Raw genomic sequence first — 25,510 nt, 5'->3', positions numbered from 1 at the left:
TGCTAAGGAGGGTCCTCAAACGACACACCTTCTCATTCCCAGCAACACTTTCCAGCTCCTCTTGGGATATACAGTACCAGTCAAAAGTTTGGACACACCTTTAAATTTTTCACCCTTTGTTTCATTTTATTTGCTAAAATATATAAAAAGTTCATTTTTTTCACATTAATGTACACTCAGCAACCCATCTTGACAGAAAAAAACAGAAATGTAGAAATTTTTGCAAATTTATTAAAAACGAAAAACTGAAATATCACATGGTCATAAGTATTCAGACCCTTTGCTCAGTATTGAGTAGAAGCACCCTTTTGAGCTAGTACAGCCATGAGTCTTCTTGGGAATGATGCAACAAGTTTCTCACACCTGGATTTGGGGATCCTCTCCAGTTCGGTCAGGTTGGATGGTGAACGTTGGTGGACAGCCATTTTCAGGTCTCTCCAGAGATGCTCAATTGGGTTTAGGTCAGGGCTCTGGCTGGGCCAGTCAAGAATGGTCACAGACTTGTTCCGAAGCCACTCCTTTGTTATTTTAGCTGTGTGCTTTGGGTCATTGTCTTGTTGGAAGGTGAACCTTCGGCCCAGTCTGAGGTCCTGAGCACTCTGGAGGAGGTTTTCTTCCAGGATATCTCTGTACTTGGCCGCATTCATCTTTCCTTCAATTGCAACCAGTCGTCCTGTCCCTGCAGCTGAAAAACACCCCCATAGCATGATGCTGCCACCACCATGTTTCACTGTTGGGATTGTATTGGGCAGGTGATGAGCAGTGCCTGGTTTTCTCCACACATACCGCTTAGAATTAATGCCAAAAAGTTCAATCTTGGTCTCATCAGACCAGAGAATCTTATTTCTCATAGTTTGGGAGTCCTCCATGTTTTTTTTTTGGCAAACTCTATGCGGGCTTTCATATGTCTTGCACTGAGGAAAGGCTTTCGGGCCACTCTGCCATAAAGCTCGACTGGTGGAGGGCTGCAGTGATAGTTGACTTTGTGGAACTTTCTCCCATCTCCCTACTGCATCTCTGGAGCTCAGCCACAGTGATCTTTGGGTTCTTCTTTACCTCTCTCACCAAGGCTCTTCTCCCACGATTGCTCAGTTTGGCTGGACGGCCAGGTCTAGGAAGAGTTCTGGTCATCCCATACTTCTTCCATTTAAGGATTATGGAGGCCACTGTGCTCTTAGGAACCTTGAGTGCTGCAGAAATTATTTTGTAACCTTGGCCAGATCTGTGCCTTGCCACAATTCTGTCTCTGAGCTCCTTGGGCAGTTCCTTCGACCTCATGATTCTCATTTGTTCTGACATGCACTGTGAGCTGTAAGGTCTTATATAGACAGGTGTGTGCCTTTCCTAATCAAGTCCAATCAGTTTAATTAAACACAGCTGGACTCCAATGAAGGAGTAGAACCATCTCAAGGAGGATCAGAAGAAATGGACAGTATGTGAGTTAAATATGAGTGTCACAGCAAAGGGTCTGTGAAAATACTTATGACCATGTGATATTTCAGTTTTTCTTTTTTTAAATTTGCAAAAATTTCTACATTTCTTATTTTTTTTCTGTCAAGATGGGTTGCTGAGTGTACATTAATGCGAAAAAAAATGAACTTTTTTCGATTTTAGCAAATGGCTGCAATGAAACAAAGAGTGAAAAACTTAAAGGGGTCTGAATACTTTTACCCACTGTATATAATATAATATTTATATATTTTTTATTTTATTTATATACAGTTCCAGTCAACAGTTTGGACACACCTTCTCATTCAATGGTTACTCTTTATTTTTATTTCATATTTTATATTTTATATATTATTTTTATTTTATATATATACAGTACCAGTCAAATGTTTGGACACACCTTCTCATTCAATGGTTTTTTTTTTTGGACAACCAAACCACGAAGGAACACATATGGAATTATTTGGTAAACAAAAAATGCTCAACAAACCAGAATATATTTTAGATTCTTCAAAGTAGTTGAATGAGAAGGTGTGTCCAAACTTTTGACTGGTACTATATATATATCATCTTGGTACAAAAGAGAACTCACAAAACTCATATTTCTAAAATCTATTATACTTTTGCTTTAGAAGTCTTTGAATTATTTTACGTTATTTTTAAACCTCAAAATCATCTCACAAATCTCCTACTTTTGGAGTTACAACTGCTATTTCCCTTTAAAATGCATATCTGTCTTCACACACCTTCCTGTAAAAGGTGAGCTCTTTATTATAATAACAATTACCTATAACAAGCAATAAATGATAGTTTTACTATTACTATATTATCATATCTTGAATACGTCATTTCGGTACAAAAGGGTACTTACTTACCTCATATTACTAAAAGTCAAAATCTAATCCCCTTTATAAAGTGTATTTTGCTTTGGAGGTCTTTGAAGTAAAATATGTTTGAAGTATTTTAGGTTATTTAAAGTTATCATCTCACAAATCTCATACTTTTGGAGTTACAACTGCTATTCTCCTTTTGAAATGTATATGAGTGTCCTTCACACATCTTCAAGGTAAAGGTAAGCTCTCCATATATTAACAATTACCTGTAATGACAGAATAAAGAATAAATTATATATTTTTTCAGTATAATAAACTACCCAACACCTGGTTGTGGTTGAAATAAAGTTTTTCGACTGGAAGTTTTCAAAATAATAAGAAAATCAACAACAAATAGTATTTTTTCAGTACAATAAACTACTCTACAGTATATGAAATACTTGCACCCGCTACACTAAAATCCCTCTTACACATTTTACTTATATCTTGAATGCATCAACTCAGAGCATTAAAACACTCACGAATCTTGTGTTTTTGGAGTTACAACAGCTTTTCTTCTTAATGTGTATTCTGTTGTTTGTTTTGTCGTGGAAGTCTTCACACTTTGAAGTAGAAGGTGAACTTTATTGTAATTAACAGCACAGCAGTCTGACTGAATGACCTGTGAGGTTTCAACCTAATTAGCAAACAAAAAGAAGACAGTTTCTCTTCACTGTGATGTGTTTGTGTCTGACTCGTTACTTTTAAGATTTGAAAAGTCAGTCTTTCATATCTGTCATTGAATTTCTCCTGATTTCCCTTGTGTGTGATTAATGAAATGTATCTAATCTTATTTTATTGTTTTTGGGTGATTATGAAGAATATCCATAATAATCCCATGATGAAAATATACATTTATATATATTTTTATGTTATATCATAAAGTATACAACGTTTTTATTTTATTAGTAGTGATATAGACAGAGTGGGGTAATGAAACCAGTATTTTAGCGAGTACAATTTCAATGTACTTGTACTTGAGTTGTGTATTATTTTAGTGCACTACGTTTCAAAGGTAAATATTGTACTTTTTATTTATTTGATTAAAAATTAGACAATAGAATAGAACTAATTAACAGTATATCAAATACTTAAAATTAACTGCCACAACATTAAAATGCCACCTCCACGTTAATGCATCAGTGCTAATAATATAATATATTATCACATTATTGTACTAGTACTTTTACTTCAGTAAAGGATCTGAATACAACCTCCACTACTGATGAGAAAAATGTACACACAATGTAAACACTGTGACCTCTATCTGTTAAACATGAAGCTACATCCAGCATACTGTTAGCTTAGCTTAGCATAAAGACTGGTAACAGGGGGAAACAGCTAGCCTGACTCTGTCCAGACAGAAGGCAAGAAAGCAAATAAGCTTGTTTTCCCAAAATGTTGAACTACCTTTTAGATCAACATTATGATTACAGATGTGCAGCTTCCATTACCAGCTCGATGCTGCAACACAGAAGTCTTAACTGTTTACGTGTCAATGATACATATTAAAGGTGCTACATTTGACATTCAGAGTTAATATAGAAGCAAACAAGTATTTGCTGTGTAAGGAAAAGTACTTTTACCGTAGTCTGCACTGTTAGGCCTTGAGAGGCAATTGAAATACTCCCAATCTTGATTATAGCACCTTTAAATAAATTATTAATTAGGATATTTGTCAGTCTGTTTTCCGTCAAACATTAGTAATATTATCAGCTACAGAAACCTTGAATAACAATGATATTCATCACTGGAAAATTCCCAATATTGCTTTCAGAAATGTAGTTTTTTGTGAGCGATATGGATAAAATCCTCTCTCACAGTGTATGTAATGTTATATTATGATAATGACATATATTGTGATATAGTCATATTTTTGTCAAATGTATTGAGAAACAGTTTCATTGATAGATTAACTGTTTATAGTTTTTTTTTTGTTTATCAAGAAAATTAAATAAGATGTACGTCATCCCATTCAAAAATCATATAAAATCAAATATAACCATAATCCTTGCTGGTTATTCATGTGTTCACCTGTAATGGTTTTTTTACCACCTTCAGGAAACTGAATCATTGGATTGACTTTACGAGACCGCAGCAATAAAACACACCAAACGCATTAATTTCAAACATTTCATTATTTTCTCCACATTAACTTCGAAACAACCTCATAAACCAAAGAGTAAGAAAGAGCATGCTCGGGCATGCAATGATGTCACAACATGATGATGCCACTGGGTGCGAAGTATAAAACATACAGTAGCAGAGAGTTTTCTTTTTATATCATTCATAGACTCGGGGACGTTTTTCGGTTAATCCACTGAGAGTTTTTAAAAGCTAGCGTTTTATTTTACACCGCTCTCCACGTCTCACGTAGCCTTGTGTTGCTGGAATTTAAAAGAGACGAGAGGGAGAACTCACAAACTGACACCAGATTGAGCAGGCTGAACAAACATGCTGAAAAAAATCTCATCCGGCCCCCAAAAAAGTGTCTGGAAATGACACCGTAGAAACCCCCCCATTTTTCCCTTTTTTTGACTGGTCCAAAAGGGGGAGTGGGAGAGAGACAAAACAGTGCATGCCATTTCAGGGTGAGAGGGAGGTTTGTGTTTGTGTTGGGCAGGAAGAAGGGTGGAGGTCAGGGAGGTTGGGGGTCACCTTTCTTAATGTCGAAGGTCACTCGTCTCCTCTTAGCCTGGGTGTTTTATTATCTCGGGTCGGGGGAGGTTTTTTTAAATTAAATTCGAGACGGAAAATGAATAAATACGAGGCACTCAGCATTCTCTCTGTCTTGCAAACTGCAAAAAAGTAACAAACTTGAATAATAATGACACATACACGTATATAGTAGAATTAGTGGTTATAACATAACAGTCTCAAGGCTGTACAAAGGGGCAAGGCGGAAACCCTCCTCAGTATGTCAGCAGTTAAATGTGTATGTTTTTATTTTTTTTATTTTTTTATTATTTTGCGTGCGAATGTGTTTCACTTAACAATAAATTCAGGAAGTTCCTGGAGGTTTTTCGACTCATGGGTGCTGTTGGTCGCCGATGAATCTGCTTCGGTCAGATTCTGTGATTTTGGTTTGGACGTGAAGTGGCGTGGCGGCTGTTTATTTGTTTTTATCTATTTTTTTTGTTCCCCAAAATGTCTGCCGGCACACACACACACACACACACACACACACACACACACAGACACACACACAAGCGTGTGCGACAAAAAAAAGTGACAACCATGGATGTTGTGTGCGCACAAATGAGGACAGAACAGTGATGTTAAAGGGATAGAAAATGCACTTTTTAAGAAAACCCCACACAGCCTCATGCAATGGTTGTGTGTGCAGTTCGTAGTGGAATAAATAAAAGAATAATGACGGAGCCCTTTAAAATGGATCTACTCTTGCAGCATAGTTCTGTATGTAGCGCATAGTGCGAATAAGAGGGTTTAGAGACTGGTGGATGGGGGGGCAACAGGGGGAAAGGGTTAAAAGGCAGAAGGAGGGTTATTGTCTGTGGGGTTGAGGATGACGTGTGTGCCGTGCTCTTGGTTAGCATGTTTTCTCATGATAACCAGGAAAACAAGGGTTGCTATATTTTCTTGTATAGAGTGATGGAAAAATGGGCAAAAAAACTGCCTGTGCCATCTTCAGTCCACTTAACGGTATAGCTGATGGACACCCATGCACGTGTGTCCCGAAACACCGCGCTAGTTTTAAAGCTGCACTCTCTTTTTTATTTGTATTTTCTTACTTTCATTTCTATGGTCGCAAAGCTTAAAAAAAACGTATATAGCATCTGAAAAGGAACGTCGCTTTCCGTAGGAACTGAAACGGGCTTCAACAGAGGTGAAAAGGCCGGCAGCAACAATAGAAAGGCTCTCTTGCTGTTTGTCCGTCGCTCGGGGCCGTCAGGCTCCAGTCCGATAGGCAGAAATGTCCGTCTCAGTAAGTAATAATATAATATACCGTAGTTATCAATAAGTCTTAAGTAGATCATACCTGTATAAGCTTAAATAAAGAAGTGAATGAAAAGAATGGCTACTCCAATATTGAGTAAAATGACCATAACCACCAGGATAGAGCTGGAGCCCTAAAGGACACAAGAGAGGAGAAGAAATTCAGTTAATGTACAAATGGAAACATTCAAAAAAGAAAACAGAAAAAAAGACTAAACATTTGTAATTCATTAAAACCACATTAGAACAAAAAGTGATTAAGTATTGGTTGTATTAAATCCTTAATTTATAGATTAATTGAATCATTTTGTTGTTCACAAATAACCTACAGAAGAACAAATCATGTTATTTTGGAGATGTGAACCTTAGTGCAATTTTAAGTATTTTTCTTGCGTATTGCGTTATACTTCTATTTCACTACATCACGGAGGAAAATATTATTTGTTTTTACTGCACTACTTTGATCCTACAGCCCAAGTTGCTATTTTACTGGTTAAGATTTTAAAAACAAAAAGTGTTTAGTCTATAAAATATGACAGTGTGCTATAGATTAAACTATTTAGCAGTTTATAAAGTTTATAAAGTACTTTGAAACTGCAATTAAAATGCTGCTTACATGTTAAAGCATCAGTAATGATATTCCAATAATATGGTGATAATACAACTCTGTGCCCAACAAGTATTTCTACTTTAACACTTTTTCTACATTTTGCTGTTAAAAAGTGTAGGACTTTTACTTGTAACAAAGTATTTTTACTCTATGATACTACTACAATTACTTAAAGGGGACATATCGTGCTCGTTTCCATAGTCATACTTTTATTCAAGGTTTCTACTAGAACATGTTTACATGCTTTCATATTTAAAAAAATCTCTATTTTTCTTACACTCTCCTTCTGAATGTACCTGTATTAACCCTCTGTCTGAAACGCTCCGTTTTAGCGCCTGTCTCTTTAAATCCCTCCCCCAGTCTGCTCTGATTGGTCAGCGATTTTACATCTTCAGTACCTTCGCTGTTGCCATCTTCGCAGCGTCGCTGTAGCCGGGGGAAATCGCTGTTTGCCTCAACTACATGGAGTTTATTGTAATTCTACCGAGGACTGTATAGGTGTCTCCTCACAACCGTACGGAAATCCTGACGCCTCGTTTAAAGGCACAGTTTATAAAAACAGGCTGTGTGCATTTCTCTGTGGATTGTTCACAGTATTTATGTAGCAACTACACCTGATTTAAAATGAAAAAAGACATTGTAATCTAATTTCTTTACAATATGGGACATTTAAATAAAGATCTGAGTTCTTCTCCCACCACTGAAGCTGCCAATCAAAATGTGACGCCCCTGTGATGCAAAAGCAGACAGTTGACATGAAAAGTACCAATTTATGATTTTTTTGTTCAGCCTCTGCTTTATGTTATTTGCTTTGTGTTCTCTCTGACACACAATTTACAACTGCAGGAGTATTTCGTCCTCACTCTAGGTCCCCATTTTAAACTTTTACTATAAAAATATCATGAGATTTACTCCACACAGCTCCTGGATAATGTAATATACTATGGCTTTATGTTACAGCCACCGATTTGAATATGTATCTTCAATTTGGTGTGTTAAACGGCTCTAAATACTACAGTACCCATAAGCCTTAGCAGGAGCCTTTGAAGAGGCCAGTCAGAGTCAAAAGTACAAAATGGATTCAATACTTTTGAGAACAAAACACGTCATTGTTAAAGAAATTAAGCCAGAAGCTGAAAGGAACATTTTCAAATCCTGCACGATGTGGCTTGAAGCTTTAAATAAACTTGTGTAAAGATTTTTTTTGTTAAACTACAGAAAAACTACTCTATATTACCTATTTTAAGCAACAGTTGGGTTTCCCAAACATCTAGAAGGAATAAGGAGGGAGAAGTGCACTCAGCTTGTGGAATGAATATTTAGATTTGTTATGAAGTATAAGTATCGCCTCTTGAAATACTCACATTATGTATCAGTGCACTATTATGTGATTATCTAAAAGGAATCATTCTACATTTTTAGAAATATGATTATTTGCTGTCTTGATGAGAGTTTGGGTGAGAAGATCGACGTAAGCCTTGTGTCCTTGCATTGAAGTAGGACAGCTAGCAGTCCATTAGCTTAGCTTAGCATAAAGACTGGAGGCAGGGGGAAACTGCTAGCTTGACCTGCTAATGATTGCTGATTGACATGTTGCATCTCACTTGTTTAATAGAAATGTAAAGACGATAAGTTGTGGAAGCAAGTAAGAAAAAAACGACACCTTTTGACGATTATTGCGAATTGAATTGTTAATTAACTGGATTTTGGAAAACGTGGATCTTCGCTGAACGAACACATTGACTCACTGAGTTTGATTTGAGGGTGAGAAGCTCTCCTTCCTGCTCCAGGGTGATGGGCTGAGACTTGAGGGGCGGGGAGAGGGTGAGGTCTCGGTGCAGCGGCCACTCCTCAAGCTCCGCCCCCACATTCAGGTTGTCCAGCATCTGAACAGAGTCCATGGACCCCTCTCTGACGGGTCGGAGGCTCCGGGCTCGCAGACGATTGTTCTTGGGGGCCGGGGACTCCGGGCCCAGCCCCCGAGACGCCTGCGAGTCCGGACACTGGAGCCTCATGTCCACCGTGTAGTCGTTCATCCTCTCCTCGTCCTGCTCCGTGAGGCGCGAGTGGGCGGGGCTCCACCTAAGGGTGCTCTCGGCGGTCCAGCCCCCGGCGGGGCCGTCCAGCCTTTGGTCGATTACGGCATGCTCGTTAAGCTTGTGGTTGGAGGGGTTGTGCTGCTTCGGATGGTGGTTGGAGTACACATGCTCTCGGGGGTTGTAGCTAGAGGAGACGTGGTCCTTTGCATTGTGATTGGAGGAGATATAATCTTGGGGCTTGTGATTGGAGGAAGCATGCTCAGAAGTCTTGTGATTGGACATGTTATGTTCCAAGGCTTTGTGATTGGATAAAATGTGCACCTGCGGCTTGTAGTTGGAAGAGGCGTGCTCGCAGGCCTTGTGATTGGTGGAAGAATGATCCCGTGTTTTGTGATTGGAGGACGAGTACTCCCTTGACTTGTGATTGGAAGAGGCCTGCTTGGAGGGCTTTTGGTTGGAGAGGGAGTGCTCCCACGCTCTGTAGGAGGAGGCGTGCTCCCGGGACTTGTGATTGGACGAGGATTTCTCCCGGGTTTTGTGGTTGGACAGCGGGGCCTGCTCATGGCCGTTAATTTGCCCCTCCTGCTCCTCCAGGAGGGACGGCGTGGTGGAGCGGCTGCTGCCCCCGCGCTCCGGATACATGTCGTCGGTCCAATTGTTGGCCCCCCCTCGGCAGATCCACGCCCCGCCCCTCCACCAGCACCTGGATCTCGGCGGTGTTGTGGTCGTCCACGGCGCTCTGGCGCATGAAGCAGGCGTTCCTGGGGCGGTGGGCGTGGTTGGGCGGGCTGCGGGGGCGAGGCGGGCACGCTCAGCACGGGGCTGAGGTCAGGTGTTATCACGGGCGGCGTGGTGTCCGGCGTGCACAGCTCCGGACTGTCTGTTCCCGTGGAGATCACCTCGTGGTCTTTGTCCTTGGCGTCCTGGTGTTTGGGCCTCTGACACTCGAGCCCTGCGAAAAAAAACAGTCAGAGAAGAACAAACAGTCAGGAGATCTGGCACCGATCCATCCACAAGTCCACCAGTGTGTGTGTGTGTGTGTGTGTGTGTGTGTGTGTGTGTGTGTGTGTGTGTGTGTGTGTGTGTGTGTGTGTGTGTGTGTGTGTGTGTGTGTGTGTGTGTGTGTGTGTGTGTGTGTTTGGTGTTATCAGCATGCAGGGAAACAAAAGGAGAGAACAAAGCTGCACACAAACTGGATCTGTTGCTGTCACCGTTGGCTCAGAGAGGATTAACTGAGTGAATGCATTTGATTCAGTTTAAATTCTCAAAGGATTTAAATCCTCCGTAGTTTATTACGAGATCAAAATATGTGTGCAAACACTGAGCATACTGTAAATCCACACATATGGCATATTTTTTTTATATAAATCCAGGTACTTGAACACGTAGACGTAGATTTTAAATGAAGATAATGAGGGTGATTCTGTCATTTCCATAATTTTCTGTCTTTTTTTATTTATTTAGTCACGACTTGTGACTAATTGAAAGAACTCAGGTCTCTGGGGGAAAACGAAGCCACATAAAAGACGGCGGAAATGGGCAATAAAACAAAACAATGAAAACTGATTAAAGAGAAGAAAAAGTCATTCTGTCATATTATATTTCTACACAAACAGTGGAAACGTTTGCACAGGAACTTGATTTGACTTGACTTGATTATTTTTTTAACAAATTGATTATTTGAGCAATCGTTGCAGCTCCACAGTGAGATTGCATCACTAGTATATTATCAGCAAATTCATAGTTTAGTATCCAGCAATTTGCCTCTAAATAAACCAGCACTAGTGTTGGTAGTCAGACACCTGCAGTGGTGATTAAGATTATGAATAAATATATAAAAGCGTTCCAAACTTTAGCAAGGAACAAAAACAAAAAAAAACAGAATAAAAATCATATTTCTTCACAAACAGTATTGTAATAGAATGAAATAACTTTTTTTTAAAGGAACTTGATTTAACTTCGACTTATCGTTGCAGATGCAATGAGATTACATCACCAGCATATTATAAGCAAATTTATATTTTTTTATATTTCAGTATCCAGCAATTTCTCTGTTAATATACCAAAATCAGAAAATATTTTTCTTTTCACATACAAGGAATTTGGCTTGGTGATGATGTGTGACAATAAACATAGTGCAATAGTAAAAGACATAATTAAAAATTAAAAAATATGAAAATTTTAAATAAAAAAACAAATAAATTAAGATAGTAGGCAATTAAAATAATAAATGAAATAATGAATAAATAAATACACAAACAAAATACAAAATAATCTGTTTGCTCACACAAGAATAACATAGAAGCCAATAAATGTCATTATTCTGCATCTAAAACATATAAATGACGGGGGTGGTTCTGTCCACATGTCAAAGTGTCCTTGAGCAAGGCACTCTTTGGACCCTTTACAGCAGCCCACTGCTCCTAATGCGTGTAGGATGGGTTAAGCAACTGTATGCATGTGTCGGTTGTGTCGTCCGCTCACCGTTCCCGTAGATGTGGAAGGAGGGAGAGAGCTCTTTGGCAGCGATGCGGGCCAGTCGACACTCCTCCATCGCCTTCAGCGCCACTCCTTCAGCCGCCTCCGCCTTCCCACGGGCGTGGCTCATCCTGAACGGGAAGAAACACTGAAGTCAAACACGCTCAAACTTTACTTTACTCTATTTAATGTAACTTTATACGTCTACTGTAGTACATCTCAGAGGTTACTAGTGTACTTTATACTCCACTTCATCTCAGAGGTAACTAGTGTACTTTTTACTGTACTACATCTCAGAGGTACATATTGTACTTTTTACTCTACTACATCTCAGAGGTACATATTGTACTTTTACTACATTTGTCTCACAGCTTTAGTTTCTCCTCAGATGACAGTTTTTCATCCCCTTCCTGTTCAGGTAAAACCTCGTATCTCCAGATGTGTTGATGTTGAATGTTTGTGATGAACTGAAGGATGAAGTGTTTCCTTTATGTGTTTAAAAAATCCTCCTACTTCTTCAGATGAATAAACTCTTTAAAAAGCCTCTAGATCAGCTGGAAAATGCATCAACACAAAGCTGAAAACAGGCTGTTCTTTTTAGAGATATGTTTCACATGTGATTTTAGAGATATGTTTCACAGGAACATGTGATGATCTTATAGAATATGATGCATTGATGTAGATTTAAGTAGCCAACAGGATATAAAGGAGTTAAATACATGCAACATACACATTAATGCAGCAGAAATATAATTTATTAAAGTAAAACACTGACAAGGAACATTTTATACTGACAAGGAACATTTTATTTTGGATGCTTTTACATTTTCCTAATACATACTTTTACTTTAGTAGCATCGTGAATGCAGGACTTTTACTTGTAGTGGAGTATTTTCACAGTGTATTAGTACTTTTACTTTAGTAAAGGATCGGAATACTTCTTCCCCCACTGTTAAAGGTTTTATTTGGGGGATTATTTTTATTTTCTGATGCAAGGGTCCAAGGACAGAGGATGTCATATGTTGAACAGATTGTAAGGCAAATTTGTGATATTGGACATACAGTACCAGTCAAAAGTTTGGACACACCTTCTCATTCAATGTTTTTTCTTTATTTTTATTTTTATTTTATATATATTTTTATTTTATATATATACAGTACCAGTCAAAAGTTTGGACACACCTTCTCATTCAATGGTTTTTCTTTATTTTTATTTTTTTCTACATTGTAGATTAATATTGAAGACATCCAAACTATGAAGGAACACATATGGAATTATGTGGTAAACAAACAAATGCTCAACAAACCAGAATATGTTTTATATTTTACATTCTTCAAAGTAGTTGAATGAGAAGGTGTGTCCAAACTTTTGACTGTAGATATAATACATAGATATTGACTTTAAAGGTGAACATGTTACCTGGACATGGCGATCTCTGCTTTCTGCTTGGAGATGTCTGCAGCCTTCTCCGCGGCCTCCACAGCCCGGTCCACCTTCTCCCTGATCTTACTGGCCCTCAGTGGGATCAGGTTCTTGCGCTTTCCGCTCACCAGCGCGTTCTGCTTGTACTTCCCTTCCTCCTTGGTGCCATCTGGGAAGGTGGTGCAGCCGTACCCGTGCCTCTTGTTCCCCACCCACTCCCCTTCATAGTGCAGCCCGTCCGACCTCCGGCTGACCCCCCAGCCGGCCCTCTGGTCGCTCCTCCACTCCCCGCGTACATCTCGGTGACCGTGGCATCCACTGGCGCGCCCTGCTCGCTCTCACTGGCGTTGGAGTGGATGTCGGATGCCGCGGAGCTGACGGTGCTCATGCCCGCCTCGCTGCAGAAGGAGCTCTGCTTGCTGAGCTGACTGGCCAGAGAGCTCTTGGACTCGGAGCGCCGCAGCTTCAGGCCGCTGAGGATGGACTGCCTGAAGCGGCCTTTCCTCTTCCTCTGCCTCTCCGCTTCGCTTGGCGCAGTCAGGGCGAACCCTCCGCGGCCCACGGGGCTCCCGGCCAGCCCGGCCACCACCCCGTCCGTGGGCGTGGTGGCAGCGCCGTCCTCCAGCACAGCCGGGGCCCCGTGGCTGTGCTCGGAGCGGAGGGAGTTTATGGATGTTCGCAGGGGGAAGAGGATGATGGCCGCCATGCCGTACGGAACGCTCTGACGCACGCCGTAGCCGTGACGCATCCCGGCCAGCCACTGGCCCTGGTAGGTTCCTGAGAGACAAACGGAGACATTGAGGGTCAGATTTATGTCCTTGTTGTGAAACTTTGCACAGACATTCATGGTTCCCAGAAGATGAATCCTAGTGAGTTTGGTGACTTTCTTTCAAGCGGGTCAGAGTTTGTACTTGAGTTGAATTGTAGAATATTAACCCAATGGAACAGCACAAGACTCGATCAGACATTCATGTTTCCCAGAGGATGAATCGTGACTTATTCATCCTCTAGCTTTGTTACTTTTCTGTGATAACTATTGAATTACATTTATGTTCCCCAGAGGATGAACCTTCTATATTTTCCTCTTGTGCCACAATGAGGCCGACATTTGTAATTTTAAATGAAACATCTCAACAACTACTGGATGGATTGCCATTAAACTTTGCACAAACATTCATGGTTCCCAGAAGATGAATCCTAATTCATTTGATGGTTCCCTGACATTTTCTCCAGCAGGTCGAAGTTTTTACCAGTTTTTACCTGTTTTTACCTGTTTTTACCAGTTTTTACCAGTTTTTACCTGTTTTTACCTGTTCAGAATGAGTGTGATTGTAAAATATCTCAACATTCACCTAATGGGTCGGCACAAGACTCGTTCAGACATTCATGTTTCCCAGTGGATGAATCGTAATTTAGTGATCCTCTAGCATACATTATTTTCGGATTGCAATGACATGTTGCACTGACATTCATGTTCCCCAGAGGATGAATCCTACTAACTTTTCCTCTAGAGCACCACCACGAGCTTTGACATTGGTAATTTTAAGTGAAATATCTCAACAACTACTTGATGTATTGCCATGACATTTTGCACAGACATTCATGGTTCCCAGAAGATAAATACTATTGAGTTTGGCGGTTCCCCGACCTTTCCTCCATCACAAAGAGCAGGTCAGAGTTTTAAATTCTTCTGTAAAATATCTCAACATCCACATAATGGATCGGCACTTGACCCATACAGACATTCATGTTTCCAAGAAGTCCATTCTGACTTTCCTACGTTCCCTTGACAGCTATTGAGTGGATTGCAAAGACATTTGTAGGAACATTCATTTTCCCCTGAGGATGAACCCTACAAACTTTTCCTTTTACGCCACCATGAGGTTAACATTTGTAGTTCAAGGGAAATATCTTAACAATACAGGATGGATTGCCAGGAAATGTGGGTCAGACATTCATGTTCCCCAAAGGAGGAATCCTACTTACTTTGGTGATCCAAATAATTTTACCCTATAGCCTTCAGGATGAATTGTAAAAACTTTTGTGATCTACTATCTTTTCATCTAACGCCATCATCTTGTCCAATACTTCTGTATTTGACTAACTACCTGGAAAACATTCCCTAGTTTTGAATGTTAAAATGAAATGTATTAAGTTAAAATTCCATTATAATCCGTCCAATTGTTGTTGAGATGTTTCACCAAAAGCCAAGGCTGGCCCTTAAAAAAATCCACAAGTCAGCAGACTTGACAGACAGACCAACAGACTGCTAGCAAGGCTGAAAAGTCCTAAAGTACAAACTTCTATAGTGTGAGGTAGATGTATTGTGAAAAGATCCAGATGGCCCATTTATGCATCTATCCGTCTTCTGTGTGAAGGTTTATGTGGTTGCTTCTCTACACCAGGAATAAAAATCTTTAAAAATAATTCAATGCCAAACTGAGGCATCTTGGCTCAAAATTAAAGCTGTAAAAAAGAACCACGTAAATATAGAATAACAACAGATACTTGGCATTTCCTGGACTGCAAAAAAAAGTACATATGCACTTTCTAAATACTGTCCAAGAACTAGTTTCTATCCCGAGAATCTGACGCCTTTGTGCCGGAGTTGATGAAGATTTGGTAGATTAGGAAGACAAACAAACATACTACAAGAAGAAGAGATGACGACTGTGTGTGATATGTTCAGTAGTGGAGGAATGATTCAGATCCTATATTTAAACAGACAGTGTGCAGGCCGTCTTCACCGGTAATAACACTAATATAGGAGCAACGGAAGGCAGACGGCGGCTGGGACTCTCACATTATTAAAGTCAGAGAACTACAGCGGCCTTCAGGTATCTTAAAAACGTTAAAGTCTCTCACTAGAGCCAGTGTTTAGTTTGTCCATTCTGGGCTACTGTAAAAACATGTCGGTGCAGCATGGCGGACTCTGAGAACAGGACATGATCTGATTTAGCAAAGGGCCGCTTGATTAATCGTTTTTAGTTCAAACTAAAAGTACAGTCCATCAAAAGAAAGGACAAATGGCATCATTAGAAAGTTTATATCATCACAGTATGAATATTTTAAAAGGGACGTTGGCTGACTGATCATTATTTGTCTGGATGGTGAAAATGATATTATCGCAGAAACAAATCAGTTTTCTTTGAGGTACAATGACTTAGAAAATAAGACAATCTTTGGTTAGAATTCAATTAATATCCAATCTACACCCTGTAATGGAGCTCCCTGTCGTACAGTAAATTGATTTACATTTTTCATGCCAACTTTTTCATATATTTTTCTGTTCCCAGCCCAAACTGACAAATCGTCACCGTGACTTTAGTTTGTTGAATGTAGTACATGTTTTTAGCCTCATGTATCTATTTCCTGTGGAGCCTTGCAGGTTTTATCGAGAAACAAAAAAACAAACAACTCATAAGCAAAGAAGAGTCGTTTTAACTCTTGGATTAATCTGTACATAACATGCAAACAATACTGTTAACATTAAAAGCCAAGATTCAAAACTACAGTAAACCCACGCAGCTCTTTTAGATCCGGTTGTCGTGTTACTTTGACTTCGTGGTGGCAGCAGAACAATCAGTAAACACAATATTTAGGTTTTATCACTTTAAAACTTATGCTAAACTTGTTAGCAAACAGTTTCTTATTTACACATCCAGCAGACACAGAACGTGTTTGTGTCCACCAGATGAATTTGAGTCCAATATTCTCTCTCTTTTAACTCTGTTTTTGGTCTCCTCCAACTCCGGAATGAAAATATCAGTTTCTTTAGCTGCTAAATGCTCCACTATGTTCACCAGCTAGTCTCTAACTGTGTCTTTCTGATGCTGAGCAGGTAGTGTACAGGTTTATCCAGAGTTTTAATGTATAAACAGCTGAACCAAAACAATAAATGGGTCGTTAAACCAAAAACAAAGAGCTAAAAGACACTAACATTGAAGTCAGGCGATAATTCTCTGTGAGCAGATATCTAAGTGTTAGAAAGAAGCCTCACTCTGCTTCTTAGTGGCCCCTTTTCAAATTAAATTCAGAACGATTGACTGTGACAAAGCATGACGAATACGGTTTCTCAATGATAGATGTGTCGTGCTCTTCGCCTGAGGTCACTGTGAGACGCATCTCCTGCTGATTTGTAATCAAGTCACACATGTGGTTAAATGTCAATGACATTGCGGATGTTTACAACCGCTCTGTTCTGTTGGAGGGAAGAGAACGCACATCTCTGTATAATTGTATAATTACAGCTTTGAGTGTGGTGATTACTTCGAGGAAATCACATCAATTTGGGTGTTTCCTCCATCACACTGCTAAATGAACGTATTGACCGGCACTACAGTATCGTAAGTCGCACACAAGTAGCTTACAACTCGTTTAGAAGAAGAAAAAGATTCACTAACAAGTAACAAAGAATCTGTGGTGTGAGCAGAAAACAGGAGCTATCTTTGTAAAAACATTTTAATGTATTTATATTCACGTCTGCATCATTTCCTGTTAGTTCATAATAGTAAAAATGTATTTCTTGTCTGTCAAAATTACTTTTAATATAAGTTATGTGTTGTATATGTGGTGTGGAGCTGGAGCTGTCCACGGTGCTGAAATGAAACCCTAATTTTACATTTTTCCATGCTGTTCTTTTGCATGACTCACTCACTGTGTCCCAATTGTATATATATATATATATATATATATATATATATATATATATATATATATATATATATATATATATGAATAATACATAGTGTAAATGTACTTTCGTACTGTTATTATAGAGGATACTGTTAATCCAATGAGTATAATTCAACCTCACAAGTAGAAAGCAAAATGTTCTTTTCATAAAGATTTGTTTTTCTTTTGTTCCTGGAGCTATTTCTCCACCATCCACTAATATTATTATTTATTTGTTCTAGCTCTGAGCAGCCCCTCACATTAATTTGTGTACTAAATTGTGGCAGACTAGTTTCCATCAACAAGCATGTTAAAGAAAAATGTCTTTAGGGTGCATACTTAATTTTTTGACGAGAATTGATTTAGTCACTTTTGTAGTGTGCAAGGCCGGATTACTGACTATTCAATTCCCCAAATCCCCCAAGATAAGTGTGATTCGTTTTGTTTGGGAATATGCAATCTGAAGAACAATATAAACTAAACGATACAGGTTTTAAAGCAGTATAAACTGATTTTTGGCCACTTGGGGGTAGAAAAACAAGCTGCAAACACAACGCTGACATATCTTTACTTTTATAAAGTTGGTATTTAGAGTGTGTTAGCATAAAAAATAAATAAGTATACTTAAATAAAAGTAGCAATAGCATTAACATATTCTTTAAAAAAGTACTGGTTATGCAGCATTCAGAATAATTGATAATTATTAGTTATAATTATCAATGCATTCATTTAATTATAAAGTAATCTGTCAATTCATATTGGTGGCCCCCTATTATCAATCAATACTACATGATCATTTAAGTTTGAATTACAACACAGTCGCTAACAAGCGTTATATGCAGTAGTCACATTTTCAAGTACTACACACACTATTAGCACAACATCGGTCCTTTACGCAGTACCACACACTATATGCAGTTCACACAATATGCAGTCAGTGAACACATTTATATAATGCTTACACTTACACTATATGCAGTACTTACACACTATATTTACAACGCAGTACTACACACACTATATGCAGTACACAATACACTATAGCAGTACTACACACACTATGCTTCTGTACTACACACTATACGCAGTACTACACACACTATATGCAGTACTACACACACTATACGCAATAATTACACACACTGATGTATGTTGGGTATACTGGGTCAACACACTGATATACGCAGTACACACACAGATACGCAGTACTGGCCTAACCCTGAACAGGGATTAGATAAAGGAACACTTTTTACTGGGCTTTTTGCTGTTGCTTTTTGTTCATGGATATTTTGCAGTACTAAACACACTATACCTCCTGCAGTACACACACTTTTTAGAACTAGAACATTATGGATATACAGTACAGTTCCCAACCAAAAAATTTGCGTAAAAAACAGTGGATTGCATGTCACAAATACTGTAAAACTGAAACATAAAAGTCTATGCAGTTTTTGTAATGCACAATAGCCAGTATTTTGAAACCTGGTGTACTTTGATTGGCTGCATGTTCCTTGTGAAGTGAAAACAAGAGTTATTCTTTGAAAGAATAATTTCATTTTGAGTCAGATGTCCAGTGTTTTGGTAAAGTTAGTGTGTGCAGAGAAAGATGTCTTCTATTTTGAAATGAAAGTTAGTATATAGTTAACAAAATGTGCTTTTGAGAAGAAAATGATCTATTTGGCAATTGTGTTTTGTAGGTGTAAGGTTGTGTTTTGTTTGAATTAAGTAAAGTCAAAACAGTCAGTGTGCAAAAAAAATAAAAATAAATGGGTTTTTTTTCGAGTCTGCTCTTGTTGATGGATACTAGTCTCCCACAATGCAATGCTAAAGGAAAGAGAGGAGCTTATCACAGCATCAAAACATCAAAATGAACTTTAAATGGTGGTTAAACAGTCACTGAAACACCTGAGAAAACAAAACATGTATTCAATCATTTTGACTTTTATGGGTCTCCTAAAGTCTGGTTTGAATTAAGGTTGAAAAAGGACTCAGCAGTTTAAGTAAGTACAAAAGTATTACCATCAATATACTTAAAGTACCAAAAGTAAGAGTTCTCATTATGCAGAATGGCCTTTTTCAGAATAACATATATTATTTTCTGGGATGAAAATTATTGATGCATAAATGTGTTGTGGAGCTAATTTTAATTACTTAATATACTGCTAAACTTCAAATAATATATAATCATTTAATAGTTAATTTTACTTATGTAATTATAATCTTGATTAGAGTTATCAAATATATGTAGTTGAGTAAAAAGTACAATATTTCTAAATTTAATAAAGCACTAAATGGAAATATTCAAGTACCTCAAAAAACTAAAAACTACTTTCTTTTTTTTATCATGTCCTGTTGGTACAAAATAAAGAGTACAATAGTAAAAGTTAAGTTTATAAACTGTATATCATTCGTGTAGTCTGGAATTGGGGCACACAACCAAACTCAATGAACCAAACTCAAGCCTCAAATTATTCATTTTTTTCCAAAGGTAATTCTCTGTATTTTGCCCTCAAATGTAATATCTTCAATTGTTTTTGTGTATAATCTTATTAAACTTCATTTATTTTCTTTTTAAAAGCTTTTTTTAAGGCTCCACAAACTAAAAACAGTCGGTGTCGATCCGGAGCTGTCCGAGGTGCTGAAACCCAAACGTTGGACCTTACTGTTGGTGCATGAGGCCTATAATATGGTTTTATTATCATTTTTAATAAGCACCTGCTGTGTTGACAGGCCTATCAGTGTGTGTGTGTGTAGAAAACAGCGTCCTGGACGTTTATTGGGTTGTGGAAAATGTGTCAGCTCGTGCGTGCTATATTCATCTGTCGGCGGTCGTCCACGTGAGCGGAAGAGAGCAGCAGAACTGTCGCGTGACGCAGTCTTTTTATTCTTATGTTTTCCTCTCTTCACCATCTTTGCTTTATCTTTCACCGTCTCATGTCATAACAGCAGGTATGAGGATGTGAGCCTTAGTGCTCGCGCTGTGAGCCTCCACCTCCACCTCCAGCTCCACCTCCAGCTCTCGCTAAACAACCTCCACCTTCAATGCAGCAATGCAGCACAGACACACACACACACACACACACACACACACACACACACACACACCGTGTTTTCATTCCACCTGCATCACTTATTGACCTGGCTTCCATCATCCGGGTCCCGCGCGGCGCTCGGAGGCGGGCGGTGCAGGCCGGGGCAGCATCGGTTATCAAACGGCCTAGATTCTACAAACGAGACTGACGGAGGCAGAGAGCCAATCGGGGAGGCAGGAGAGCCGCGAGCTGGTCTCCAGTGACACGCTGACCCGCTGTCTCCGCGTTACCATGGCGACAGAGGGGTGTGTTGCAGAGGGGAGAGCGGCGAAGGTGTGTTTTTAATAAATCTGTGTGCGTCTAAACAGGCGAAGTGATGAGACTTCAACATGGTTTAATTTCTAATATTAGAAACACCTTCTTTTTTTCTCAACATCCACGGCCTGTTTTTATATTAACGATAATAACGATAAACGCTGATCAGACAGCCGGAGACCACAGACCTCCTCAGACTGATTATGAAGCAATGAGCACACCGACATATAGAAGGCCCCAAACTACTACTACACTGGAGCAAGACAACCAGAACGAAAGAGACATGGCGTCTCTTTATAGTCATTTTGCATCTCTTTGTAGTCATTGTGTGTCTCCTTGCAGTCGTCTTGTGTCTCTTTGTAGTCATCCTGTGTCTCCTTGTAGTACTCTTTTCACTCTTTGTAGTCATTGTGTGTCCTTGTATTCGTTTTGTGTCTCTTTGTAGTCATTGTGTGTCTCCTTGTAGTCATCTTGTGACTCTTTGTAGTCATTGTGTGTCTCCTTGTAGTCATTTTGTGACGCTTTGTATTCATTGTGTCTCCTTGTAGTCACCTTGTATCTCTTTTAAGTCATCTTGTGACTCTTTGTAGTCATTGTGTGTCTCCTTGTAGTCATTTTGTGACGCTTTGTATTCATTGTGTCTCCTTGTAGTTGTTTTGTGTCTCTTTGTAGTTGTTTTGTGTCTCTTTCTCGTCATCTTGTGCCTCTTTGTAGTGATCTTGTGTCTCTATGTAGTCATCATCGGTCTCTTTGTAGTCAATTTGTCATGTTGCAGTTATCTTGTGTCTCTTTGAATTCCTCTTGTTTCTGTTTGTAGTTGGTTTGTGTCTCTTATTATTCATGATATGACACTTTGTAGCCATCTTGTGTCTCTTTGTAGTCATTTTACATATCTTTGTAGTTGTTTTGTGTGTCTTTGTAGTCGTTTGAATTTCTTTCTTTTGCATTTTGCAGGTAGAGTCGAAACCCTCAGGTGCTTCTGGTTGAAAAACTTCAGCTAAATTTCATAAACTTTGTGTAATACTGAATATTGAGTTCATGCTGGAGATGAAGAGAAGCTGTCGGACTCTTGTCTAAAGCTTCCTGCCACAACACATCCACACATACTATATATTATACTAAATACTTTACAATACACGGGCCCCCTGAGCCAGAGGGCCCCTCGGCCCGGTAGGCCTGCTCAGGAATCCAGCATGTGGATGTGACCTATATGTTTTTCATGTAGCCTACATTTGAGATGTGATACAGTGGATTTAGTATTTATATCAGTTTGTGTAACGAGAGTAGAGATGTTTTAATCATTTAGTCAAACGGGACTAAATCTGATCTCTGAACTGTTTTTGTGAGAAGTTAAAGGGGTTCTGACATGTGAGCTTTCCTTTGCAGAAACAGAGTTTTCTAGCATCCTTACCTCCATCAGAGTAGGTTTCAGTGCCGTATCCGTCCTGCAGCCCGTTGCTCCACGTCCCCTCGTACCGGGCCCCGCTCGCCGTGCTCTCCAGCTGCCCGTAGCGACCTTTGAACCCCTGCGTCCACTCCCCTCTGTACTCCCAGCGGCCCTTGCTCTCCACGCCGATGCCATGCCGCTTGCCCTGCGCCCAGGTGCCCTGGTAGCTGTTCCCGCTGGGCCACGTGTACACGCCCAAGACCTCGAAGCCGTGGCTCCAGGCGCCGGCGTACTCGCCCTGACCCTGGGGCCCCGTGCAGACCCCTCGTCCATGGGCTTTACCCTGCTCCCACCCCCCGCAGTACGACCCCCCGTCATCAAAGTCAAACCTGCCTCCAGTGGACATGCATGAAACAGGTCTCGGCAAATCCTTAGAACGTCAAGAAAGAGAAAAAACAAGGGTCCGGTTCACTCAGAAGGAGCAAAATAGGGAGGAGGCCCCGTTTGAAGCTGGTAGCATGAAGCTGCAGGGCCTCGACTCTCCCTCTCCTGTTAGTTTAGGACGTAGAAACACCAGCTCCACGTTTTAAAAGCAGCAGGACGCGACCCGAACAGCGTCGCCTCGCGATGGAGAAGCAGCCTAAGCCTCAGCGACGGGTCTGGAGTGACGAACGCAGCTGCTGTGCATGCTGCTTCCCATGGGCATGCAGGCTCAGAGTGCTTCTCATCCTCCTCCTCCTCCACTTCCTCCTCCACCTTCCTGCTCCGCGCAGCCTCGCAGCCGGGGAGCTCGCCCGGCCCGTCAGCCTCAGCCGGTGCAGCGGGGCGCTCCAGACAGGCGAGGCCTAGGCTTTTCCAGAAGTCCCAGAGGGCCACAGAGCGGCGGTGGTGGTGTCGGTGGTGGTGGAGGTGGAGGAGGTGGTGGAGGCAGCAGCTATAGCGACCGAGCTCAGCTCAATCTGACATTACAGCATCCACACATCCGCTGCCGCACCGGCACTCAGAGAGGCAGACGGGAGGAGGATGCTGATGCTGCTGCACTGGTACGCCATTAAAAAAAAAATAGAAAAATCTGAGAAGTTGGAGCTCTGGAGCTATTGGCCTGGAAACAAGGGCTCAGAGACACACATCCATGAGCAGCATCAGCCCTCGGCAGACATAACGGTGAAGAGGGTGAATACCTCCTCTTCCTCCGCTCTGCTCCGCTGTGATCTGGAGATGAGCCTCCCTCCTGGAGATGAGGATGCGAAGAAGAAGCAGAAGAAGAAGAAGAAAAATAATGAATTATTCCTCTCCCTTTCCCTTTGTCCTCTCCATTTCAACGCTCGCCCCTTAAAATCTGGATTGTTGTTGTATCCCAATTCCACCAAGTCATCTGTCTCTCTTGTTTTTCGGCCTCTCTCTCTCTCTCTCTCTAAAATCTGCTCATTACAGGACTGTTCCACCCCAGCCAATACCCCTCCCCCACACACACTCACACACACACACACACCGAACACACACACACTCGTTCTCCCGGCTCTTAAAGAGATAGAGACGGAGGGATGGTGTGGGCTCGCTGCTCTGTCCCTTCGGGGATTCAGCCTGCTCTTCCTAATTAACCAGCCTCGTTTCACTTCCTCTGCTCTTTTTCTCAGACCCAAACCTGGTCGGTCAGCAGTCTGTTTCTCCTGATAACTGGAGGTTTGTGAGCTCATTGATCCCGTGCCACTCTCTCTCCCCAAAGCTAATTGCTGTTAGTCTTTTATTGTAGCAAACCCAATGGACTGTAGCTGTCACTTGAGGAAGCTTTATTAGACCCAGACTGACCTTTAAAGGCACAAATACATTTTCTAACGTCCGTCTGCTGGTTTCAGTGAATGTAGGAGCTTCACTACAATCTGACAGCCGAACACAGTTGTCTTTACTGAGAACGGTCACATGGTTTATATTTTTCTCATCAATAACTGGAGCATGATGGTATTGGAAATCTATCTGTCAACGAACACACCATCTGCTGGATTGTATGGTGACATGTATCACTGTAAACTGGTTAAACTGGTTATATAGTCTTTAAGTTCACGTATGCTGTATAAACAGCTGAACATTATAAGAACAAACAGATCAAACAATCTTAGATTACAAGGAAATGGTGTGACATTACATTGACTATATATAAAAAGAAAATGATATTTATATATATATATAAGAAAATATATGATGTGGAGCATATAAAATATATATTATTCTTCTTATATTCTATATATATATATATATGAAACGTAAAATATGTAAAAAAAAATATATCATTATAAATAATAAAAGATAATATTAACCTACAATTAAAAGCTATTATTTAAAAATTATTTTAAACATGATTTAAATTAAATTCATTTATTTGTTTTGAATGTTTTCATATTTAATATGTCTACATTACTTTTAATTATTCAACATTTTTTTACGTATTATAATTAATTATTTATTTATCTAGACAAGCAGCAGAATTCGAAGACGGACTGTTGCGGCTGAACCAACCTACGCATGAAAACATGGTGGAATTAGCAAGCTAACGTTAGCTAGCTCACTAGCCAGCCACTAAATGTTTGCTTCATCGACACAATATCGTCACAGCGAAGGAAAGAACATTAACACTGATTCACCAGATGTTGTGATGATTCATTTCCAGTAACGGAAAAGAGAAAAGAACAGACAAACATAACTTTATTTCATGACATAATGATTATTTTAAGCTTTTCATTTGCTTAGTTTTTTATTTAAAATCTTGAGTACAGGATGTTGCAAATAAGAGTATATTTCAGACTGCTTTTAGAGGAACTAAAGAGTTTGCTGGAAACGTTAAAGTCAGTCAGACTTCTTGGAGCTGACGTTAGCTGAGCCTGACCTCATTGCTAACCCCAACCTCTGCTACGTCTAACCGTCACCGAACCACAACCCCGCCACACAACCACGCTTATCCCTGAACGAAGCAACGGTCGCCGCCTAGAAACGAAACGCGTGCTGACCTCTAAAAAGTAAATCTCTAACCTGCAAATTAATCATGAAGGATAGGATTTTGTTCCACTAAATACAAGCAAACCTGAATTATTCAGGAATAGAACACTGAGTATTTTCCGGAGCAGCTGCTGCTCCGTAAATACGGATAAGTCCAACCGCAGACACTTTGATCCAGCATCTGTTTTAATTTTATAAATGTATTTAAATTTAGTACAAAATTATATTTAAAAAAAAAAAAAAAGTCCTCTTTAATGTGTTACCAGTGGTGGAAGGTACCTTT

At 40.0% G+C, this 25,510-nt stretch overlaps 1 protein-coding gene across 1 annotated transcript; it reads right to left on the bottom strand.

Annotated features, from left to right (window-relative positions):
* Positions 1-6,331: 6,331 nt before the first annotated feature.
* On the bottom strand, positions 6,332-22,642 carry jph3a (junctophilin 3a). The gene is given in 8 exon segments (XM_054619020.1): positions 6,332-6,412; positions 8,637-9,588; positions 9,590-9,718; positions 9,720-9,879; positions 11,412-11,536; positions 12,826-13,120; positions 13,123-13,605; positions 22,261-22,642. Coding segments are annotated over 8 exon segments (2,607 nt in total).
* Positions 22,643-25,510: the final 2,868 nt, after the last annotated feature.

Source organism: Anoplopoma fimbria, chromosome 2 (assembly GCF_027596085.1).
Source record: "Anoplopoma fimbria isolate UVic2021 breed Golden Eagle Sablefish chromosome 2, Afim_UVic_2022, whole genome shotgun sequence".
Classification (NCBI taxonomy): Eukaryota; Metazoa; Chordata; class Actinopteri; order Perciformes; family Anoplopomatidae; genus Anoplopoma; species Anoplopoma fimbria.
The sequence above is the reverse complement of the archived record's forward strand: the minus strand, read 5'-3'. Positions and strand labels throughout refer to the sequence as shown.